The sequence below is a fragment of the Thunnus thynnus genome, chromosome 21 (assembly GCF_963924715.1).
Source record: "Thunnus thynnus chromosome 21, fThuThy2.1, whole genome shotgun sequence".
Taxonomy (NCBI): domain Eukaryota; kingdom Metazoa; phylum Chordata; class Actinopteri; order Scombriformes; family Scombridae; genus Thunnus; species Thunnus thynnus.
Genome location: NC_089537.1, coordinates 18,138,180 through 18,158,508, shown reverse-complemented (window position 1 = coordinate 18,158,508; position 20,329 = coordinate 18,138,180). Strand labels below are relative to the sequence as shown.

General features: G+C 38.6%; 1 protein-coding gene and 1 long non-coding RNA gene across 2 annotated transcripts; one reads left to right on the top strand and one right to left on the bottom strand.

The window, feature by feature from the left end:
• Positions 1–24: 24 nt before the first annotated feature.
• Positions 25–5,523, top strand: LOC137173706 (uncharacterized). The gene is made up of 2 exons (XR_010925229.1): positions 25–2,683; positions 3,359–5,523. It is a non-coding gene; the product is annotated as an uncharacterized lncRNA (long non-coding RNA).
• Positions 5,524–6,652: 1,129 nt separating this feature from the next.
• LOC137173808 (cell adhesion molecule 3-like) lies at positions 6,653–14,913 on the bottom strand. The gene is made up of 7 exons (XM_067578885.1): positions 14,842–14,913; positions 14,204–14,587; positions 13,294–13,599; positions 12,924–13,193; positions 12,716–12,809; positions 7,654–7,711; positions 6,653–7,335 (listed from the first exon to the last, which is right to left on the bottom strand). The coding sequence occupies exons 1-7, from the start codon at positions 14,903–14,905 to the stop codon at positions 7,141–7,143; spliced, it is 1,371 nt and encodes a 456-aa protein (XP_067434986.1). The 5' UTR covers positions 14,906–14,913; the 3' UTR covers positions 6,653–7,140.
• Between the last annotated feature and the right edge of the window lie 5,416 nt (positions 14,914–20,329).

Genomic DNA, 20,329 nt, shown 5'->3' with positions numbered 1-20,329 from the left:
CCATTTGAACAGATTAAAATATAGACTTCATGTATTACATACATACATTCTATGGGGAACTGGCCAGGGGCCTGTTTCGAAAAGCAGGTTCAGCAAACTCTGAGTCTAACCCTGAACTCTGAGTTGATGAACCCTGAGATGGGAATGCTGCAAAGCCAAAATCAAGGCTAGCGTTTCCTTTTCAATTACTGAATAATTCAGCTGATGTTTATTAAATTTCCTTGAAAAGAAATAAATCCACTCCTAAATCATCAGGCTGTAACAGCACTGCCCCTGTACCCACATAACTTGCATCTACCTCCAGTTTGAAAAGTTTTTTCTGCTGTGGAGCAGAACAGGAGCGTTACAGATGAGTGCTTTAACACTCTCAAAAGCCTTCTGACACTCTGAAGACCACACATATTTGGCCTTAGCCTTTAACAAGTCAGTAAGGGGCACAATAACAGTAGAAAAATTCCCACAAACTAGTCCCAAAAAACGCTCCTTCTTAGTTGTGGGCGGCGCATAGTCATCAATAGCCTGCACTTTTGCACGCACCAGACACACTCTGCCTTGCCCCACCATGTGACCCAAATAAGAAACTGTGGTCTTTGCAAACTCACACTTGGTGAAGATAACAATCAGATGTGCATAAGCCAAGCGGTCAAACAACCTCTCAATGCAGTCAAGATGGATATCCCAATCATCAGAATAGATGACCACATCATCCAGATACACCGAGCAACCTTCCAGTTCTCCAACAAACCTGTTCATCAGGCGCTGAAAGGTTGCTGGCTCATTCCGCAAACCAAAAGGCATCACACTATAAGAATATAACCCTGTGGGTATAATGAACGCAGCAATCTCTTGTGCTTTCTCAGACAATGGAACCTGCCAAACATCAAGTAAGACCATCTGTACGTCCATCTCAACATTGAAGGAAACGGTCCTGGCCAGATGGATCTTCTGGGGTTCCTAACCGCCCAGATGGCGGCCTTTTCTCCCCGCTGAGGTCGAGAGGAGGTTCCAGGTGCACTGGGCCAGTGTTGACGGGCTTAAGAGGAGTTTCCACTCTCTGGCCACTGGGATCCTGGATGAGATTGCTACAAAGGACTGTCATCCAAGGCTGTTTATTGTACCACAGAGCATGCCTGTCAAAAACTGCGTCAAGTTCAAACAGTGTTTCATCAGCAAAAACACCTGGGTTGTGTTTCATGGAGTGCTTTTTGGACTACTGTTGGTACTTGGTATTGCTGTATTGCCTGTATGTGGTGTCTGTCTGGCCAGAGCAATCAACACTGATGGAAAACCACTGGGACACTGAGTGATTGAGCTTGGGACAAATGCTGGCTCATGGCCATTTGACACTCCTACAGTGACTTTTCATCATAACTTACTGGGATATTTTGCAATCTATTCCTCTGTCCTGCGACACGGACGAGCCCAGGTACCAGAGCGAAACACTGATCCAGTGGACAGGTCATCTGCCACCCCATTTCGTAGAATAGCAGGTCTCCTCTTCATGCTGATCCTGCTCTCCAGAGATGTTCAACTAAATCCTGAACCAGTGACCCATGGAGTGCTGCAGAACTTCAATGCTGATTTGTGCCCCAGTGTGTCTGGGACTCCTCTGGTGCCAGTGATGAATGAATAGCAACTTTCTAAGCTGGGCTTCTCCCTTAACAGACTAAACTTTGTTAACACAAGGCATGACGTCTCAATGAATGACTTTTCACTACCAGGCTGTGGAAACCTTGATAGGTCCAGTGTCTCTCTCACAAAACCTGCTACTGACACCACTGTGTGTTAAAACCCTGCAGTGAGGAGGCAGAGGTTATTCAAAACCTTCCAAACTGTCAATCATGCAAAAGTCTTATGGACCCGAAGCTGAAACCAAGGGGGCTATTGAATGGACATTTTAAAATCAGAAGCATTACTGCAAAGAGCAATCAGCTAACTCATCTTGTGTCTGACTCAAATCTGGACTTTCTCTGTCTGACTGAAACATGGTTGAAACAAACAACTCCTGCAAGTGTGTTCACGGTGCCTGGATACCAATGTTTCAGAAGAGACAGACCTGATGGAAGAGGAGGAGGGGTGCTTTTTTTTATGTGAGAGACAACATCAAATGTGAACGTGTGGTTTATAATGTAGGTAACACGTTAGAATATGTTATCCCAGCAAATGTCTTAACATCATAGGTATCTATAGGCCCCCTTCTGCAGATGACACTTTCTGTGATCAACTCACAGAAGTCTTGAAAGAGTGCAATCTCAACAAAGAATTATTACTTATGGGTGATTTTAATGTGAACTGGGAGGATAAAACTAAGAGGAAAAAACTAAAAATGATCAGAGAAATTCCAACTAGAACAACTAGTAAAAGGCCGAACTAGGATTGCAAAATGTTCCAGTACATAAATTGATCTGATATTTACTAACAAACCAGAAAGAATAACTAAAAGTTATAATTGAATCACTGGCTTATCAGATCATAACCCAGGGGCATCGCAGCCGTGGGTGTTAAGGGTGTTGTGACACCCGCACTTTCACAGAAACATAATTCCACCCCCCACCCCCAACTCATCAGGCCAGGGAAGAGTAAACAGTTGAAGTATAGTACAGTTACATTTGTGCATTCAGCAACGCTGCTTCTGTTACTCATTGCTGGCTGTGATAACAGATTAGAGAATAACAGATCAGAGGTATGAAACAGATATTTAACTAGTTAGTAATGTAGAATTTTCTTTTGTAACTTTGTCTGATTATGCAATGTGTCAGTTCAGCTAACATCATTGAACATAAATGAAGTAGGCTATCCTAAATGTAAGCCAGGTGGCAAATTTGGTTTTTGGTTACTTCTGTTGTCATTTTTAAATAGTTATAGACAAAGGTGAGCATGCATATTTAAGATGTGTAACATCTGTCTGTCTTATGGCAATGTGTTGCCTGCCTTATGGTAAAGTCTTAACGACCAAATTAACGTTAATTAGCATGCTAATCGCTAATCGTGAGTTAAACTAATCGCTAATTAGCCACCATGCTAGGCGGACTTCAGCAAGAATAAGTACAAGTTACCTCTGTGTCCAGAATGTAAACTCACATAGTTCATGCTGTTTTAAGCTAAATGTCAAAGGAATATATTGCTTTAGACGTCATAGTTTTTCCTTATGTTAGGGAGTAATGTGTGTTTTGCATTTAATATAAGTTAGAATGAGCTATAGTTTGTATTGTATATTAAAGATAGACCACAGCAATATTACTATTTATTATTGAGCTTAATAAGGGTTCAGATGGTTGTAGCTGTGGCCTGTGAGAGCTAGTTGTTCTCTGCACTCATTAGCCTCAAATCACCTGCTTATGCGATATTCTCCTGTTAGCTTTGAGGTGGACTTCAGGTGAAGAGGGACCGCTTGTTTTCTGTGGCTGTTGGAGAGGAACTGACGCTTGCTGATACAAAACCTCCTGGACAACTTTTGGTATTTCATTTCCCAATTAAAGACAATTAAAGGGCCCCTTTGGATTCCTACTAAAAGAGACTTTTTGAAGATTGAAGACAGTTTAGGTTGCACTAGTCCATGGACTGGTCAGAAATGACTCTTACTGATACTGATTTGTTACCAGGGTTCAATTTGTTTTGCATCTATAAGTATCCATTTCATTTTAATGGAAGCGTAAGTTTCCTTTAATTTCATGTCTATAAGATATGTAAGGAAGTAGAATAAAGATACTCTGTGATTATCTTAAATATAATAAGGATAGCTATGCTCCAACAGCAGTTCATACAAACAACTGTATGTAAGTAGTAAACTGCTATGAGACCCTAAATAAATTCTGCTGAGTTGTTACACTCATATGGTCTCAGTAATTATTAACGGCAGTTAAAACTAGAAGAGACACTGACATGCTGATTTATAAAGGTTTGAGGAACAAAGTTATCCAAGAGCTAAGAGAAGCTAAATCTCGTTTTTATCTCAATATTTTGAATGAGGCAAAAGGCAACAGTAAATTGATCTGGAAAAACATTGATAATCCCACAAGGAGGGACCCAAAATTTCAAATTGGCCTTCACTGTCTCTTTAGCTCTTTCAATCACCCACATCAAAATTGTAAAACTCAGATGAGCCTCTGTGCACTGATCCAAAAACCTTTCAGATGGCGCCTGCACAAACGCTCTCACAATCTTCTCCATAACTTACCAATATTCACAACAAGAGAATAGAGGAATGTAACGTGTTAACCCCCCAGTGCACACAGGAGGAATAGGCAGTCTCCAATCAGAGCTTCCCCACTAGCTGACTGCCTTAAAAACTAGCTACATAACTCCTCCTCCAGAAAACTGGCAACTTACATTCCTATGCCTCAGCAAATATCCACAGTTCATAGATGACAGTTGCAGGATGAAAAACACTTCCCTTCAACCACAAATCAGAAAAATGCGTTCCCAAACTAAACGCCTCGGGTGCATCCCCCAGAGCGCAACAAATTTACCATATAAGGCTACCTACGTAACAGCCAACAGAGGGAATCCCTCACACATCACATCAGTTTCGCATGAGAGCCAAATTAACCGGACTGACACATTCTCTCATGTGACCAAAAGTGCTCAACTAGACTAAGCTTCATAGAAATTAACAAAGACTGATTCACTTAGAAAATAAGAAGGAAAAAACCCACAAAAACTCCCCGCTTTCTATTCACAAAAAACAAACGCTCAACTGTTATGACCGGCTCGCGGACCACAACAAGAGAGGGAGATGCACGCCAAACTCAGCAATAACGAACCGAAATTCAGTAAAGTAAACAACAATAATAACTGCAATGGGGTGTGGAAGTCAGTATCAGTGATGTTTGAAAGTGTATGAATGCCTTGTCTAATGTAAGGTGCATGTTGTCAGTGCAAAACCAAACCAAAGTGGGGAAGGGATCAGAGAACTGGAATCAGGGCAGGTGGTCTTAAGTAATCTCTGGGGCCAGGTGTTCCCAGTTAGTAGTCAGGTGGCATCTCAGCTCCACCCATCCAAGGACCTGCAACACAAAGACACAAACCACAGGACCAAAGGCAACAGGCTCTGGGGCCATCACAGTGACACAAGTTAGTTTGTGAGTTGTTTCAAAATGTAATTTTTACAGAGTCACTGTTGTTCTTGATGACACATTAAATTAGCAGTTAGCTACACAGCTATCATAACCTTTGTGTATGTGCTCAATAGGACTTTAGTCGACTGGTCGATCAGTTGGTCGATATGCTCTCGTCCAACCAAATTCTCATTGGTCGAATAATTGCCGTGTTACTTTCATATGGAGAAAAGTGCTACATCAATAGCCTTCCAGGATTAATCCATTATTTACTGCGGCGGGAGGGACAGACTAACAAATTACCCGTGAAAACGGGAGTGTATTCAAAATAGCCCCGTTGTTTTCAGAACTTTGAACTCGCCAAACCTAATGGAGACTACTAGGTCTAACTGCACTCAACGTTTACCGAGCATTTACTGAACGTACTGAATGTTTACTGAATCAGTGTATCTCCTATAATTAGAACTCCCGCCAAGCCAAAAAATATTTTTTTAATGTCAAAAATAAAGCCAAATATCCATTAATTCATTTGGGAGTCTCTTTGCAGCGCTTTTCCGGTACGTGAGTCTACCTCTGTGTCGTTGCCTGGGAAACTATTGGTCGCGTAACTCCGTTAAGGAATACGGCATTGCATAGTATGTTTGCGTAACGAGTGGGAAAGAGTCAGTGGCAGGAAAGTGACGGTGGATGCGAGTGGAGCAGAGGAAAAGGTTAGAAGTAAGTTGTCAGTCTGGCAGTAAATGTACAGTACAGACTACAGTGTAACAGTTAATAAATGCTAAAAAGTCAAGTCTGTTGTTTCTCCAAGTGCTGGAAAAGTGAAGGGGGTTAGTTCCAAAGTTAGCAACAATGGGTTAGCCTAACCTGAAGACACAAAACAGAGAAATAGAGAATGGAGAAATGTGTGACTGCTGAGTTCACTGTGCACTGTGTTCCGTTACATCCAACCCCCCACCCGTGACTAATTGATTAGTTGACGATTATGTACGATTTCAGTCGACCAAGATTTTCTTTGGCTGACTACAGCTCTAGTGCTCAAACACAAATGATGATGTAAATGACAGTCATGTCCCCTCTCAGGATGAAGTGTAATAATAACTTTGGTGAACCACTGACTTTTCATTCAGTGCCATCATCAGGTCAAAGTTTCATTTCGTCCTGTACTTTGGTTTATAACAAAATACCTGCAGAACTCACCCATCCCATCAGCCTCAGCTGTAATTTGTGTTTAGCGCTCATTGGTAAAACTAACATAGTCAACATGGTCTACAATACTACAATAATCAGTGAATTTGTTGTTGAATTAAGCAAATACAATCAATGATGTGTAAATTAAATGATATAATTAGAGGACTAGAAAAATATGTTTTTCTACTATCTGTCATTTGATGTCAGCATACATTATTAGAGCAGATGGCCTCTGTGAGACCCAAAACCTTTTCCTGTTACTGGTGATTCAGACCTCTTCACTATAAATTCAGTTCTGTAAAACACAAGGAAGTAATTGTTATCATTTCCTCCCTACACTGGTCTATTTTCATATGTATGGGCTTTCATTACAGTGCTATTAATGAAAATTTTTAATTCATAAAAAATGTTTTTATATGTTTTAATCTTCACTTTTGCAAACTTTGACACAAACATTTCAAATTAAACATAATCTTGTACTAAAGTGTTAATAGTGTGCAGACCTGCTTCTGGTGTCTTTTAGTCTCGTTCTCCATTTAGAGCTTTGGGAGTTTTATTTGTGTGTATCTGATATTTGAATAACAAATCAGTCAACAGCAGCTGTGTGAGGTCAGCACACACATGAACAAGTTGATCATCGACATGATAAAACCTGCAGGATGTGAAAGTTTTAAGCTTCCTGTCTGTGATCAGTAAACAGTGACAAAAACATTTTTCTGTCCAGGCTCCAGTGTCTTTTTCTACATTAACTGACTAAAAAGAATATTGTGTATAGATAAAAATAAAGAAACATTTTATATGAATTCTTCTCAAATGGCTTTCTTTAAACAATAAAACAACTCTCAGTTTCTCTTCACTTGAGCATACAGGTCCTTTGGGCTGTCAGCAGTGTGTATTAGCTGTTTGTTGGCTCGGACACTTTGACCTGTGCATACACTGTATCCAGCTGCTGTCCGCTGTCCTGCGCTGAGTCAGAGGACGGTTTAGATCCCAGTTTGGAGAAGTCAATCTCTCCATAATGGATGTCTTCTTCTCCTTTCTCTTCTTTTTCTTCTTCTGTTTTACTGGCTGGCTCTTCACCTGTTTGACTCTGCAAAAAATTTACCAAACAAGAAAAGTTATGAGGAGCTGGAGGGGGACCTTCATCTGGATTTGGAAAATGATTCATTCAACCTCTGACTTGGCTCTCACTTATATAAAGCAGTGAAGATCAGAACAATCTGCTGTCACTGTACGCAGCAACAAAACATCTTATATTGTGTCACAAAAGAGCTAAAAGATCAATTGTCCATTCTTTTGTGTGTTGTTCAGTCTCGGAGAGTGAATACTCATAATCTTCTACCACAGCAGGTTGCAACATGATGTTTTGTCACATTTGTTGTGGTTCCAAAGTTCAGAATTTTCCCACCTGAGTTTGTTGTGGAGTTGGATTTGTCGACCGGAAACACTTCAAATACACAAGAATGCTGTAAAATAAAGGAAATAATGTAGATATAATAATGTAGAATGTAGAAACATTTTGATAACACTTGAAATTACAGCCAATATTTACTAATTGTTTAGTAAACAGCATATGAATTTAATACAAACACAAGTGAAGAAGACCAGAGGTTAGATAATGAAGGGGAAACAAATTTGTGTTTTAAACTTACTTGACCAATTACACTGTAAGAATTTTGTAAGTATAGTAGAATTATTTTTGGGTAACGAGACAGGAACAGTGGAGAAAATGGAGTAATAGTGCTGATATTACAATTAAAGTATTTATGTTATTATTTTATGATCACGATCTATTAAAAATGTTTTAAATGTGGAATAATTACTTTGTTGATATAGTGTATGAGCTATAAAGTAGCTGTTTGTTTTGTTTTTTGATCATTTCTATTTCATGATGTACACTTAACTGGTGCTTTTATAGAGAGTGGCTAAGAATACAGTGCATATTTATAATATAGCTACATGATGTGCTCTCTGGTGGGAAGATCATGTCTTGAGTCCCCAATGTTCAAAATAGCACTACTGTGCTCCTACGTACTGAGCCACCATGTTAGTTTTGTTTTGACCATTGCAACTACAGCCTCTGGAGGGAAGAGCTCATAAGCCAAAAAATGCCCTAATTAAATTGCCCTTTATTTTCTTTTTGGAGAGTGGGCAGTTGACCCTCCTTATCTAATGCCTTTATTATGGATGGTGGGAGGGCTGGGGGGATGGATGGCTACAGTGTGGAGGGGTGTTGGAGCCGGGAATTGAACCCCAGTCTCCCAGGGGAAAGGCTGGGGTTTGTTGTGTGGGGCCTGGGAGCTGGCTGCCTTGCTGGGGTTAGTATGTAGGAGCTGAGAGCTGGTTTTCCTATGGATTGCGCCACATGGTTTGCCTTTCTTTACAAAACAGGTGTGACATATCAATAGTAATTATTGTTCACACACTGTGTGATCACCTGTGTATGAATTGATACTACAAGCTGGACTGAAGTGACAAAAGATCAGAAACTTCAGAGAATCAAGGTAAGCTAAATCTAATATCCTATTTCAGCAAGCATGTTGTGGAAATTGTCTGACAACACTAAACACACATGAAACAATACGCAAAACACTGCTGGGTTGAAGATTAAAAAATATTAACATACAATAAGGAGACAGAACACAAAAATTTGCATCAGTTTGTCTCACCGAACAAAGAGCAAACCTATTATAGTTGCAGAAGGAACAAAGAAGTGATTTGTGAATGGTCAATGTATCAGCTTATATGATTACAGCCAATGGCAAACAGCTATGAGGTATACATTTACATGCCCATGTATGCTAGATAAGAGCAACATCTCCCAAGGACACAGAAAGGCAAGGGCCCTATCTTATATGTAGCCTTTGACCCCTTAACCTGTCCTGTTTACTCCAAGACCCAGGATGTTACCTTATCTGAGCCTAAACCAGATGAAAAGAGAGGAGTGGTCCTCCTAAAACACATTCCCTCTCTCAAGGACATGCACACATTAACAGAGAAAATGATCATCCTTGCACAACTCTGCACATTAAAATGATAAGCCAATCATTTGGTCTTTCATTACCTTTACACTTGACTCTAGCTAAGGACTTTAAAGGTGAAAGGTGGACTATTTTAAATAAATTAATGTGAAAACTTTGTGGGGTTCCCTCACTTTCACCTGATTGTGTGCCAGTGGAGGCTCTTAGTATAGGAGTTGGAGGACAGGCTTATTCAATCTGTTCCACTGTCACCATTATGTCCCTATACTCTGATTGCTCTCATTGGACAATGCATTACTTTGGTGTTTGTAGATGGCTTACTGCTTCATCTGGTGTAGTAAGTGTACCTTAGATCGATGCTACTAACTGATGTCACCATTGCTGGTGATTACATGAATTCACCTGCTGAGGGCAGCCTGATGTGCCTGGCTTGTGTCTTATTTGTCATGTTGCTGATTCCATTCCAGATATTTAAATAATTTTGTTTTCTCATTAAAAATTGTTTGAATGTTTTCTCAATGTCAACATTGTAAACATTGGTAGTTGTACCATAGATTATTAAAATGATGGATGACCACAATATACAATATATGATATTCAATCATTTTTGCCTGACCTGTAGAATACAATATGGTTCTTCATAGAACCCTCAGAAGACAAGAGGGTTCCTGGTGAAACCCTTGAAATATGAAAGGGTTCTTGGTGTAACTCCCTGTGTGGGTTCTAGATGAAACCCTTGAAATATGAAAGGGTTCTCGGTGGAACTCCCTGGGTGGGTTCTAGTTGAAACCCTTAGAAGGTGAAAAGGTTCTGGATAGAACCCCTAGTGGGGGTTCTTTCACAGACGGTTCTAGGTGTAACGCTTTATGTTGGGTTCTAGGTAGAACCTTCTGAAAGGGTTCCAGGTGGAACCTTTAAAAAAGTTGTTGCACCATTTTTTCTGTTTGGAGCTAGAACCTTCCAAATAAGGAGTGCAGGGTGTCTCCTTTCACACTCTGGAAACACGCCCCGCTACCTCGGACCTAAGCTAACGCTAGCTTACTGAGAACACCAAGCAGTGTGCGCCTGGGCTGACGTTAGCGACTTCTGCCAAATTGTGCTAACAGGATATCATGATCAAGAAACATTAAACTTACTGAAATATTGCAACTTAGTCCAATCCAGTTCAAGTCCCAGAGCCGGGGAGAGCAGCAGGTGAGCAAACTGTCAATCACAGCTGTCAATCACACAGCAGACATCAAAGCGACTATAAGTCTTCAAATCTTATTAATGGAGCAATAATTTCCAAATCAACCACCAGCACACTTATCAGAGGACCTGAATTTAAAGATTGAGACCATAATGACTTGTTAAAAAATGATTGACTTAGTATTTCTAGAGAGAAGGTGACACTTTGAATGGGAGTCTATTGGAGCCAGGTACTTAAACATTGGCTTCAGCCTCAAGATACCGCCTGATCATACTCCTATTTCTCTCTCTCCATGTGTCCCATATCCTTACATTGACCTTCCAAATAAAGGCAACACAACTGCGAAATCTTCAGTCAGGCTTTGGGGGGGACCAAGTGATTATGTGGTATAAAATTAAACATACACAGCCAAATAAATAATGTAGGCCAATACAATATGTATACTTTTTTTCATAGATTTACATGTGGTATGAATGTCCAGGTTTATACTGTGAAACAGTTTGGATGAATCCTGAGCTCCATCACAGCTGTTGGGGCATTTTTTATTTTAAATAGCTAAAAGTCCAAACTCTCTCTCCTCTGCAGAGTTTCCTCTGTCCTGTCAAGTAATTACAGTTTTCAGTTTTGCTGTTTAAGTGCTATGTCTGTAGTGACATTACTGCATGCATGGAAGCATTTCCAATATACTGAATGCACCCCCTCTAATCATTAAAGTAAATCATTGAAGGAATAACATTTTGTTGTACAATAAGTTAGTTGTTGTCTGATTGGACAGATATGTCTATTATTATACACAAACAGGAGTTTCAGTGTTACTGTGTTCAGGGACTTGATGGTCAGTTCTTTACGGAGGTGAACTTTGTAATTCCTCAGATACACCTGACATATGCTTACATACTGGTCCATTTAAAGGGTCAGTTCACCCTTTGTTCCCTCTCTTACCTCCGTTTTATTTGTCCAGGTTTGGAGATTTCTGTTTCTGGAATTTTTGCCTTAATGGCAATACTGTGGCTCCTAAACAAACTTTGTTAGTGAGGTTAATATATGTGCTCTCTGCAATTTTTATTATGGACAAACCTCTGTGTTGAAATGTGAAGAAAAGCCGGAAATACTGGAGACAGCCGCAGAAACTGCAGCTGTAAAAATAACTTTGCTGTCTGCATCCTTAAAACATCCGTTGCCTGTGTGCATGTATTATGTGCTGCGCAATATATTTCTCCCCCTCCCTCCGACGCTACAAATAGGCTAAAGTTCCGCACTGTTACATCTGTTAGCTGTCTTTCAGCCTATGGGGGAATCTGATGTTGTGTCATTTACAAATACAGGAGGGGACAAAAGTCTTATGTTTCATATATTGGGGAGGACGTGACCCGCCCATCCTCCGCGGTGATTACACGCTTGCATTGAAAATTATTACTTCATTACTAAGGTCGGAATTGAATTTAAAAAAGGAATATAGGCTACCAGTCACAAAACTGAAACGAAATTGTCACATTGAGAGTGCTTGCTCATACTCACCCTCCTGAATCCCAATTATTGTATGAAAATAAGTGTTAGACATATGCAAGATAGGCATAACATGTTAGGCCTACAAAACTACTACTGTACCAATCATTTTGTCGCTCGGTCGCTTTAAATATTTCTGCCGCAAAGAATTGTGGGACAGATTTATCTCCTTTCGTTTCATAAAGGATTTTCAAGTGTACCCTATGCTAAAGGAGAGCACTAAAGCACCTTTCCTTAAAATTTAGAGAATTCAACCAGCTCTTATTGTGGCTGCCACTTAGATACTTCTGGGTCATTTCACTCAGTCAGGAATCTTTCAGCAAAAAAGACTATTCAACCACAGCCTGGTACTTTACTGTGTCTTCTACAGCGACCTCTAGTGGGTAAATAGTAACTGAATACACAACTTCTTCTTGGAATAATAATTTGTGTCCAATATGTTTTTTCAACACCAAAAGTTCAATTACCTCATTAAGATCCTTAAAATGACATATACTCCTTATTCTTCATTAAATCAGATTCTATGAACATACAAATATATATTTTTCATTTCAGAAGTTTAACTGCTGAACACAAGATGTTTCCTACTTCACTGTAAAGTTCATTCTCATCACTGGAGGCTTCAAGTCTCCTGATCACACTTGTGTAAGTTGTTTACTGGACCATGATTGGCTCCAAACTAGTTGTGATATCATCAATCATGCTCGTAGGTACACGCTTTAAACTCAGATTTAAGGTGAGCACAGAGAAACTTCAGCCATGTCATGTTAGCTGCTTAAATGTGTGATACTCACCACACACAGACAACCAGGCAGATGAGTACGATGATCCCAATGATTCCTCCAAGAATCACCCCCCACTGAAAAGATTCATGAGGCTTTTCTGGTTCTGTTCATAGACACAAAAACAATATAAGTAACTAAACAAAAACAAAGGTTGAATTTGGACATATCATAGCCGGTGCAACCACTTCTGGAGTCCCACATTAGAGTGGATTCAGTACAGTCCTGCATTTACCTTTAATAGTCAGATGGATCTCTGACGTCTGATTACCAAGATCATTTGTGGCCACACAGTAATAAACTCCTCCATCTGTCACATTGAAGCTGTAAAAGTCTCCTTCAGATACTTTCATGGGTCCATCTTTGCTGATGTTGAACCAGGTGAAGTTGGCAGCAGGTTTGGCTCTGCTGGAGCAGGTCAGGTTCACCCAGCTACCTGGTGACACCGAACCTGATGGACTGATCCTCGCTGAGGTGTCTTTGGGAGCATCTGAAGAAAATGTGATTATTTTTATTCCTTAAAAATCAGCTGACATCCCATTAATCATCATGCTTTGACAGGATCCAATAACAAACTCTGGTTGCCTTACATGGAACACTGAGAGTCACTTTTTCCTCTGCTGACTTAGCATTTTGTCCTTCATTCACAGAGTAGTTGGAAGAACAGGTGATGTTGTATCCATCGTGCTTGTCAGACAGAGTGATGGTCGTCTGGATTTTAGTCATAAAGGTTGGATTTGCATTTTCCTCTATTTTGTTGTGAGCGTCTTGTTGGAGATTCCAGGTGAGTTTAGGAGGGGAGTGTGGACAGGGAGTGAAAGCTGAGCAGGTTATAGTGACAGACTCCTTCTCCTTCAGCTCACCTGAGATTTCAATTCTGGGGCTCGGAGGAGAATCTGTGGTTTAAAATCAAACACAGACGTTACGCTACATGTCAGTGTTAGTTATTTTACAAAAAAACTGAAACTAAATTGAATGTTTCACCCTAACTTTCATCAATTTGTAAAAAACACATCATGGGACATGAATCTGTCAGAGGTTGTTGAGTATCGTGAGCATCTATTGAGACAGTAACTGTCAGAATCCGCAGTTTAAGCAAACTAAGACTGGTTCATTTAGACTTTGTGCCTCAATGAATGTGGACACATGACTGATTACCTATTTCTAGCAAAAACAGTAGATGAAGACAATTTTGTAACTATTATTGTATAGTTGTGCAGACAATATTAATAAAGATTTCTTCATATATATATATATATATATATAAATATTCAGATATTATTCAATTGTGAGTCAGGACATTCAAACCAATGACTATGTGTTCGCAGGCTGGTTTCTCTCACATTTCACCACAGCTGAGTTTTCTTTGTAGTCTACATCAGATATTTAATTTCACAGTAAAGGTTAGGGCCATGGTGTTTGCTGTTCAGACCAAAGCTGCAACTGATTTCCTTTTTATTCTAAACAACAATATGACTGGAAAAAAGAAAACTCTCTTACCTTTGACTGTTATTTGAACAGGATCACAAACAGCTGTTGCCCTGAATCCATTGCCCTCAATTCTGAAGTAGTATCTGTCTGTATATGTTGTGTTTAAACTGGAAAACAGAGTGGTGCAGTCATTCTGACTCAGGTTTCCAGTAATGTTCATTGGATAGGTGTTAACTGTCTGACCACTGTTGAAAATCACATTTCTTGGATAGGTTTCAAATCTGTGGTCATTTATAATCCACACCCCAATGGTTGTTCTCCTGCTGTCAAATGTTTGTCCTGGTCCAGCACTAAAGTTACACGGGATTTGCAAACAAGATCCACTCAGTGCTTCAATCTTCAGCGGTGCAGTAATGAAGAGGTCTGAATCATCAGGACAAGCAGCCAAAGCACCTGTGAGATCAGAGTCATGATTAACATAAAGTAGAAAAATCTCCATGATGAGATGGTTCATGATACAATAAATACAGTTCAGCGGCTGTATGTTGCATGTTTTCTTGTCCTGTTAACAATACGAAAATAAAACATTTGACGTTGCAGTCAGGATGTGAACAGTTGTAAGAAGTTTCTGGTCTTTCTGCCTGTTTCAGAGTGTAAATGAATTGAGTTAATGTCTCAAAATAAAACTGAGTGAACAAACAGCTCACCTGTAAGAAAGAAGACACTCAGTAACATGTTGTCTGTCAACATCTTTGTAGACAGGGCTGGCATGAATCTCATCACCTGGATTTACAAACACAATAAAACAGTTACATTAATTTTAAAAAAAAATGATGTTATTGAGCTTCCAAAGCTCAATCATTAGTTGATTACTATAAAAAGTGATGGAGTAGTCACTGATTTTTGAGGTTAAGCTCAAACCAGAACAAATAAAATATTAAATCACGTATTAGCGCAGTTCTTGAAGAATATCAAAATAATGTCACTCCCTGGATTAAACTAAAAAGCAAAAACAGTAGAAAAAAAAAAAAGATTGCCTTACCAATCAAGCTGCATCAAAAATGGGGCAATGAGATTTTACACTAAAAATGGTTCAATTTGAGATGCACTGCAACTGACCAAATGAACTTCCCTCTTGAAATTGACATGAATTTAAATCAACTTCCTATGTCTCAATACTACTGACCACAGAGCAAGTCCGGTTGGTGCGGGCTACTTACTGTATTTGCCATGGACACATAGGCTCTCCAGTTGTCAATTAAACCATTCACATGTGCTCATGTCAAGGCAAATAATACTGTTTTACAAAAGCCAAAAACAGGAAACACTCTTTAATCAAACCCTCAAATCAGATTTGGTCATGTATAATGCACAGTTGTTCATTTTAACTAATGATTTCATACAATGTCCCATTGTTTCAGCTTCCTCCTGCCTGCATGTCAGTCATATGCTCAGTCCTTTTGCTCTTCCTAAATTTGCCAGTCTTCCGCTTCTCTATTGCTAATCTTTTAATGTCAGGTTCCAAAGAAATACAGCAAATGAGTCCAACATTCAAACAAATATAAGCTTTACTGAGATTATCTGAACATATATAGTGGGAGTTTATTTTATGAGAAAAAGTAAAATTATATCAAAAACAGCAATTGGAAAATGACATCATAAAAACTGTTAAAATAGATGGAATAGGAGAATATGACATTGACATCATAATAAATGAACACCTCTGCTCACTCTTTAGTATTAGAGAAGACAATAATTAGATAAAAAGTTACATCAATAACTGGTCAAATAATCTAATTAAACATCCAAGGGCCACTGATTGATTGACATTGATTGTCTTGCCATTTTAGGCAAGATACAGCAACCTCACTGTCAGTGGTGAAAGTAACAGAGTACAATTTTACGTGCAATTTTGAGGTACTTGCACTTTACTTGAGTATTTCAATTTTATGATAGGTTATACTTTTACTCCACTACATTTCAGAGGGAAATATTGAACTTTCTACTCTACTACATTTATCTGAGTCATTTTGATGATCGAGAGCAATTACTTTTGTATGAGTCTACACATTGTTTTCTATATAAATCCTGCATAGTATATACCTTTAGCGATGAAACCAGTGGTTTTCAACCTTTTTGGCTTTTGACGTCTTACAAAAAGCGGTGTGTAGTCAGGGTCACATTTCAGATGTCTATGAGTTGTTAACAGCTCCACCAAATAGTGATTTTTCCCTCTAATCTTCTCACATAGTTTCATTTCAATAAATGATCCACTATTTCACCAAAAATCAAAGATTGGAGAAAAAGTCCAAAAACTGAAAACAGATTTGTGTATCAGAACTTTGTTTTTTCTTCTTTCTTCTCCCATTAATCATCTCACGACCCCTCAGATTTATCTGGTGACCCTTTGGAGCGGCCCGACCCCTAGATTGGCAACCACTGGACTAAACTAGCAAACTGTATTTAAAGTAGTTGAAAATAGCTCCACATCCAGCAGCTACAAAAGTGACATGCTAATTACACACTGATGCTTCAGTATTAATAATCTAATGATGTCATACATAATAATATATCAGTCAGAGGCACCAAACCACTACTTTCACTGCCATACTTTAACTACATCAAGTTGCTAATACTTGCAGGACTTTAACTTGTAATGGAATATTTTTACATTGCTGTATTGGCACTTTTACTTGAGTAAAGGATCTGAATACTTCTTCCACCACTGTTCACTGTCCAGCTAAAATCTAGAGTCGACAACATGGTGAAAACAGCAATGAAAATGATCGGGGGAAAGAAGAATACCCATCCCTCCTTTCTGTCTATGAGGAACAGACAAGCACAGGATACTAAGAGGCCCATCACAAATGTTAAACTCTGAGCATGAACTGTTACTCTCTGGGAGATGCTGTAGAGCCACCAACCATTCCTTTCTCCATAAGACTGCTGAACAAACAACCTGAGTGACTTTTAATCTATCTATTGCACAGTTATTTATTTATATGGACTAGGATGTATACCCAGTGTAATATGGTTTCATGTGTAATACTGACACTTAGTGAGTGCAATACTATTTAACTTGTTTTCCTTAATCGGACATCTAATTTATAGACTTTGCCTCCTTTGCACATCTGTTTTTTTTTTACATTTTCATTGTTTTAATTCTTTCATATATGCTCTGCCACTTTATTTACCTCTAGTTACGTGCTATATTATTTTAGGTATAGTATAAACTCTATGTACTTAGGTACAATAGTGTATTTTCTATGTTTCTGTCCGGTGTCTTGTACACATGGAGATCATGAATCTATATTGTGTGCACCTTGTATTTTATATGCAGCTGTATGCAACACTTGAGCCGGGACAATAAAGTGTATCTTATCTTATCTTATCGTATATTTAAAGAGCTTGTGCAGTTAAGTGATGCCAAAACAATAATCTCTGTCTCTACATGGGTCACAGTGCAGCCCAGTGGTCAAATATTGTATAACCAGTCTGGTCACTGCAGCAGTCTATTTCATGTCCATTGTCATCCTGAAAAAATGTCTTCTAACAAGAAGCAGAAGTACAAACTTCATTATGAACAAAGGACTTCAAAACACGAAATGCAAATACAAAGAACAACCAAAAAGGAAAGCAGATTAATTTGACAGTGCTAAAGAAAGTCTGCTAATAGGTCACATGAAGTAGCTGAACTGCTACTCATATGAAGATAAACAAAAACATACAACACACACACTTCTTCATTCGATGTTTATTATACTTCAGTACAGTTTAGTATAGATCAGATTTTAAAAATGTTGTGGGCTGCATTTTTATATTTGAGTTTTATTTTTCTTATCTCAATAGTATATTTTTGCTGTATTTTCATTTTGTTTATTATTATAATTGAGAATCAAGTGAAGATTACTGTTTAAATTTCTCAATGCCTTGAAAGCACAGGCTAGAAATAGTGTGGCTGTGTTCTAGAAAATGTTTTCCTACAGAAGAAGTTGGATCCTGTCTCCTATTAGTGCTTTTATGCTCTGAAATCTGAATTTTCTATTGTCATTTTGTCTTCCCCGCATACATGAAGCCAGATGGGCATTTCAGCATGTAAACAACCCCACTGGTAGAACAAGTAATACGTTCCTTTACATTACAAGTCTGTCCTGAACAGGGATGGCTGAACTCTTTAGTGCAGGTTGTGTTATTGCAATGACATATGAATTCAGATTATCATGGACTTTAGGGCAGCTTCTCAAATCTAAAGAAACTACAATGTCTTTAAGATTTTTGCCTCTCTTGTATGCAAAAAGGGGCAGGTGTCTAAACAAATGTCCGACTCTTTCATCAGAACTCATAATAGGCCAAAAACAAGAAGTGAGCACACATGAATGACTTCTGTTTGACTTCCTAGCAATCAATCCATTGAGAAGGGGAAACCCTTGCTTGAAACTTTTAAGAGCCACTGATTTTGTATCAAAGTCTCTCTCAGAGGAGCAAATTCTTTGCAATCTGTAAAACTAGTTTAAAGGAAGACCTTCTTTCAATGGTCTTGGGTGAAAACTACTTGTAGTCAATAAAGTGTTCCTGTCAGTGGGTTTGGTGTAAATAGATTGCAGTTTGTGACCATCTTTGATTAATATAACATCTAAAAAGTTGATTCATGTGAAAGGTGAGAGTTGGCCTCAAGCTGTTCAAATACATTTTGATTTCTTCCAGTTTTTCCAAATTACCATTAAACACTAGAAAAATATCATCAATGTAACTGCCTCAAAATTTGATGTATTGATTGTTAGAGTTATCGTTGTATATACAATCCATTTTAGATTTTCTCAAGAACAGATTTGCATACTTGGGGGTCATGCATGATCCCATAGCAGTTCCATGTGTTTGTAGAAAATAGTACTTATCAAAATGAAAGTAATTCTTGGTCAAAACCATCTCAGTTAGCTGAACAACAAAATCTACAGACAACATTTGGTTCCCATCATTGGACAGATAGTATGGCAAAGCATTCAACCTATCCACAAATGGTCACTAAGAAATGGTTCCCATCAATATTTATTTCACCACATTTTTGCAACATGTCAGTAGTGTCTTTAATGTAGGAGGGCAAAGCTTTCACAAGGGTCTTAAAATGTGAATCCACAAAGATAAGTTTTCTGTTAGGGAACCATTACTAAATACAGTGGGTCTGTGAGGTGGATTTACCAATTATTTATGTATTTTTGGGAGTCCATATAACACAGGAATGCCTGGATGTTCAACAGTCAAAAAGATCAAAAATATTTTGATTTTGATTTTCAAGCCCTACAGACAAAACACTTATGTCATTTTGAAATGTTGGATCATAAGAAAGTGGGCGAAAGTACTGTAAATCTCCTAACTGTTGTTTCATTTCCATTTTGTAATCCTCAGTGTTTTGCGTCACCCTTATCAGCTGAATAAATGACAATTGTCTCATCACTCATGAAATCTTTAAGAGCCCTTGATTCCAGGTGAGATAGATTAGGTTTATGGTTTTGAGGGGGTCTACAGAGTGTGGAAGCATCCTGCTCAACTCGTCTGCATTTATTCCACTTTGTGGAGTGAAAGTACTTTTAACTCTAAAGGCATCACAACACAGTCACACAATTTGTAGTCTATGCTTTCAAGGTACTGAGAAAGTGAATTGCAATAAGCAAGGTGGAAACCTGGATCTATTGCTTTTGAAATCTGAAGCTCTTTGGATACATAAATTAAATACACTATCACCACATGGACTGAATGCAGAGCTATACTTGAGGTGTGTCCTTGAAAGCTAACTTAACTGTCATTATTTAGCTTTGATACAATTTGTTGGAAATTATACTGGAACTAGATATTTTTCTTATTCTCTACTTCTTCTTCTGCTTCTTTTGACTGGATTGATTTGTTTGGATTTAATCGCAAGATAGTGCTATAATATATAAAGCAAACACAGGTAACAATACAGTTGACACAGACGATGGCTCAATTAAAGAATGATGTAATTATCAAATATCAGTGGCGGTTTTTAAACTCTGAAATGTTGATATCAGTATCAGCCTTGTAAAAGCCTGTATCCACCGGACTCTACTGGAAATAAATGATTTGGATGGCTGATGGCTGTGTAAACATGTAAGCTAATAGTTAGAGTTAAATCAGATAATAGTGCAACTGTAATTTCCCTTCATTTATCAGGGGCCCACA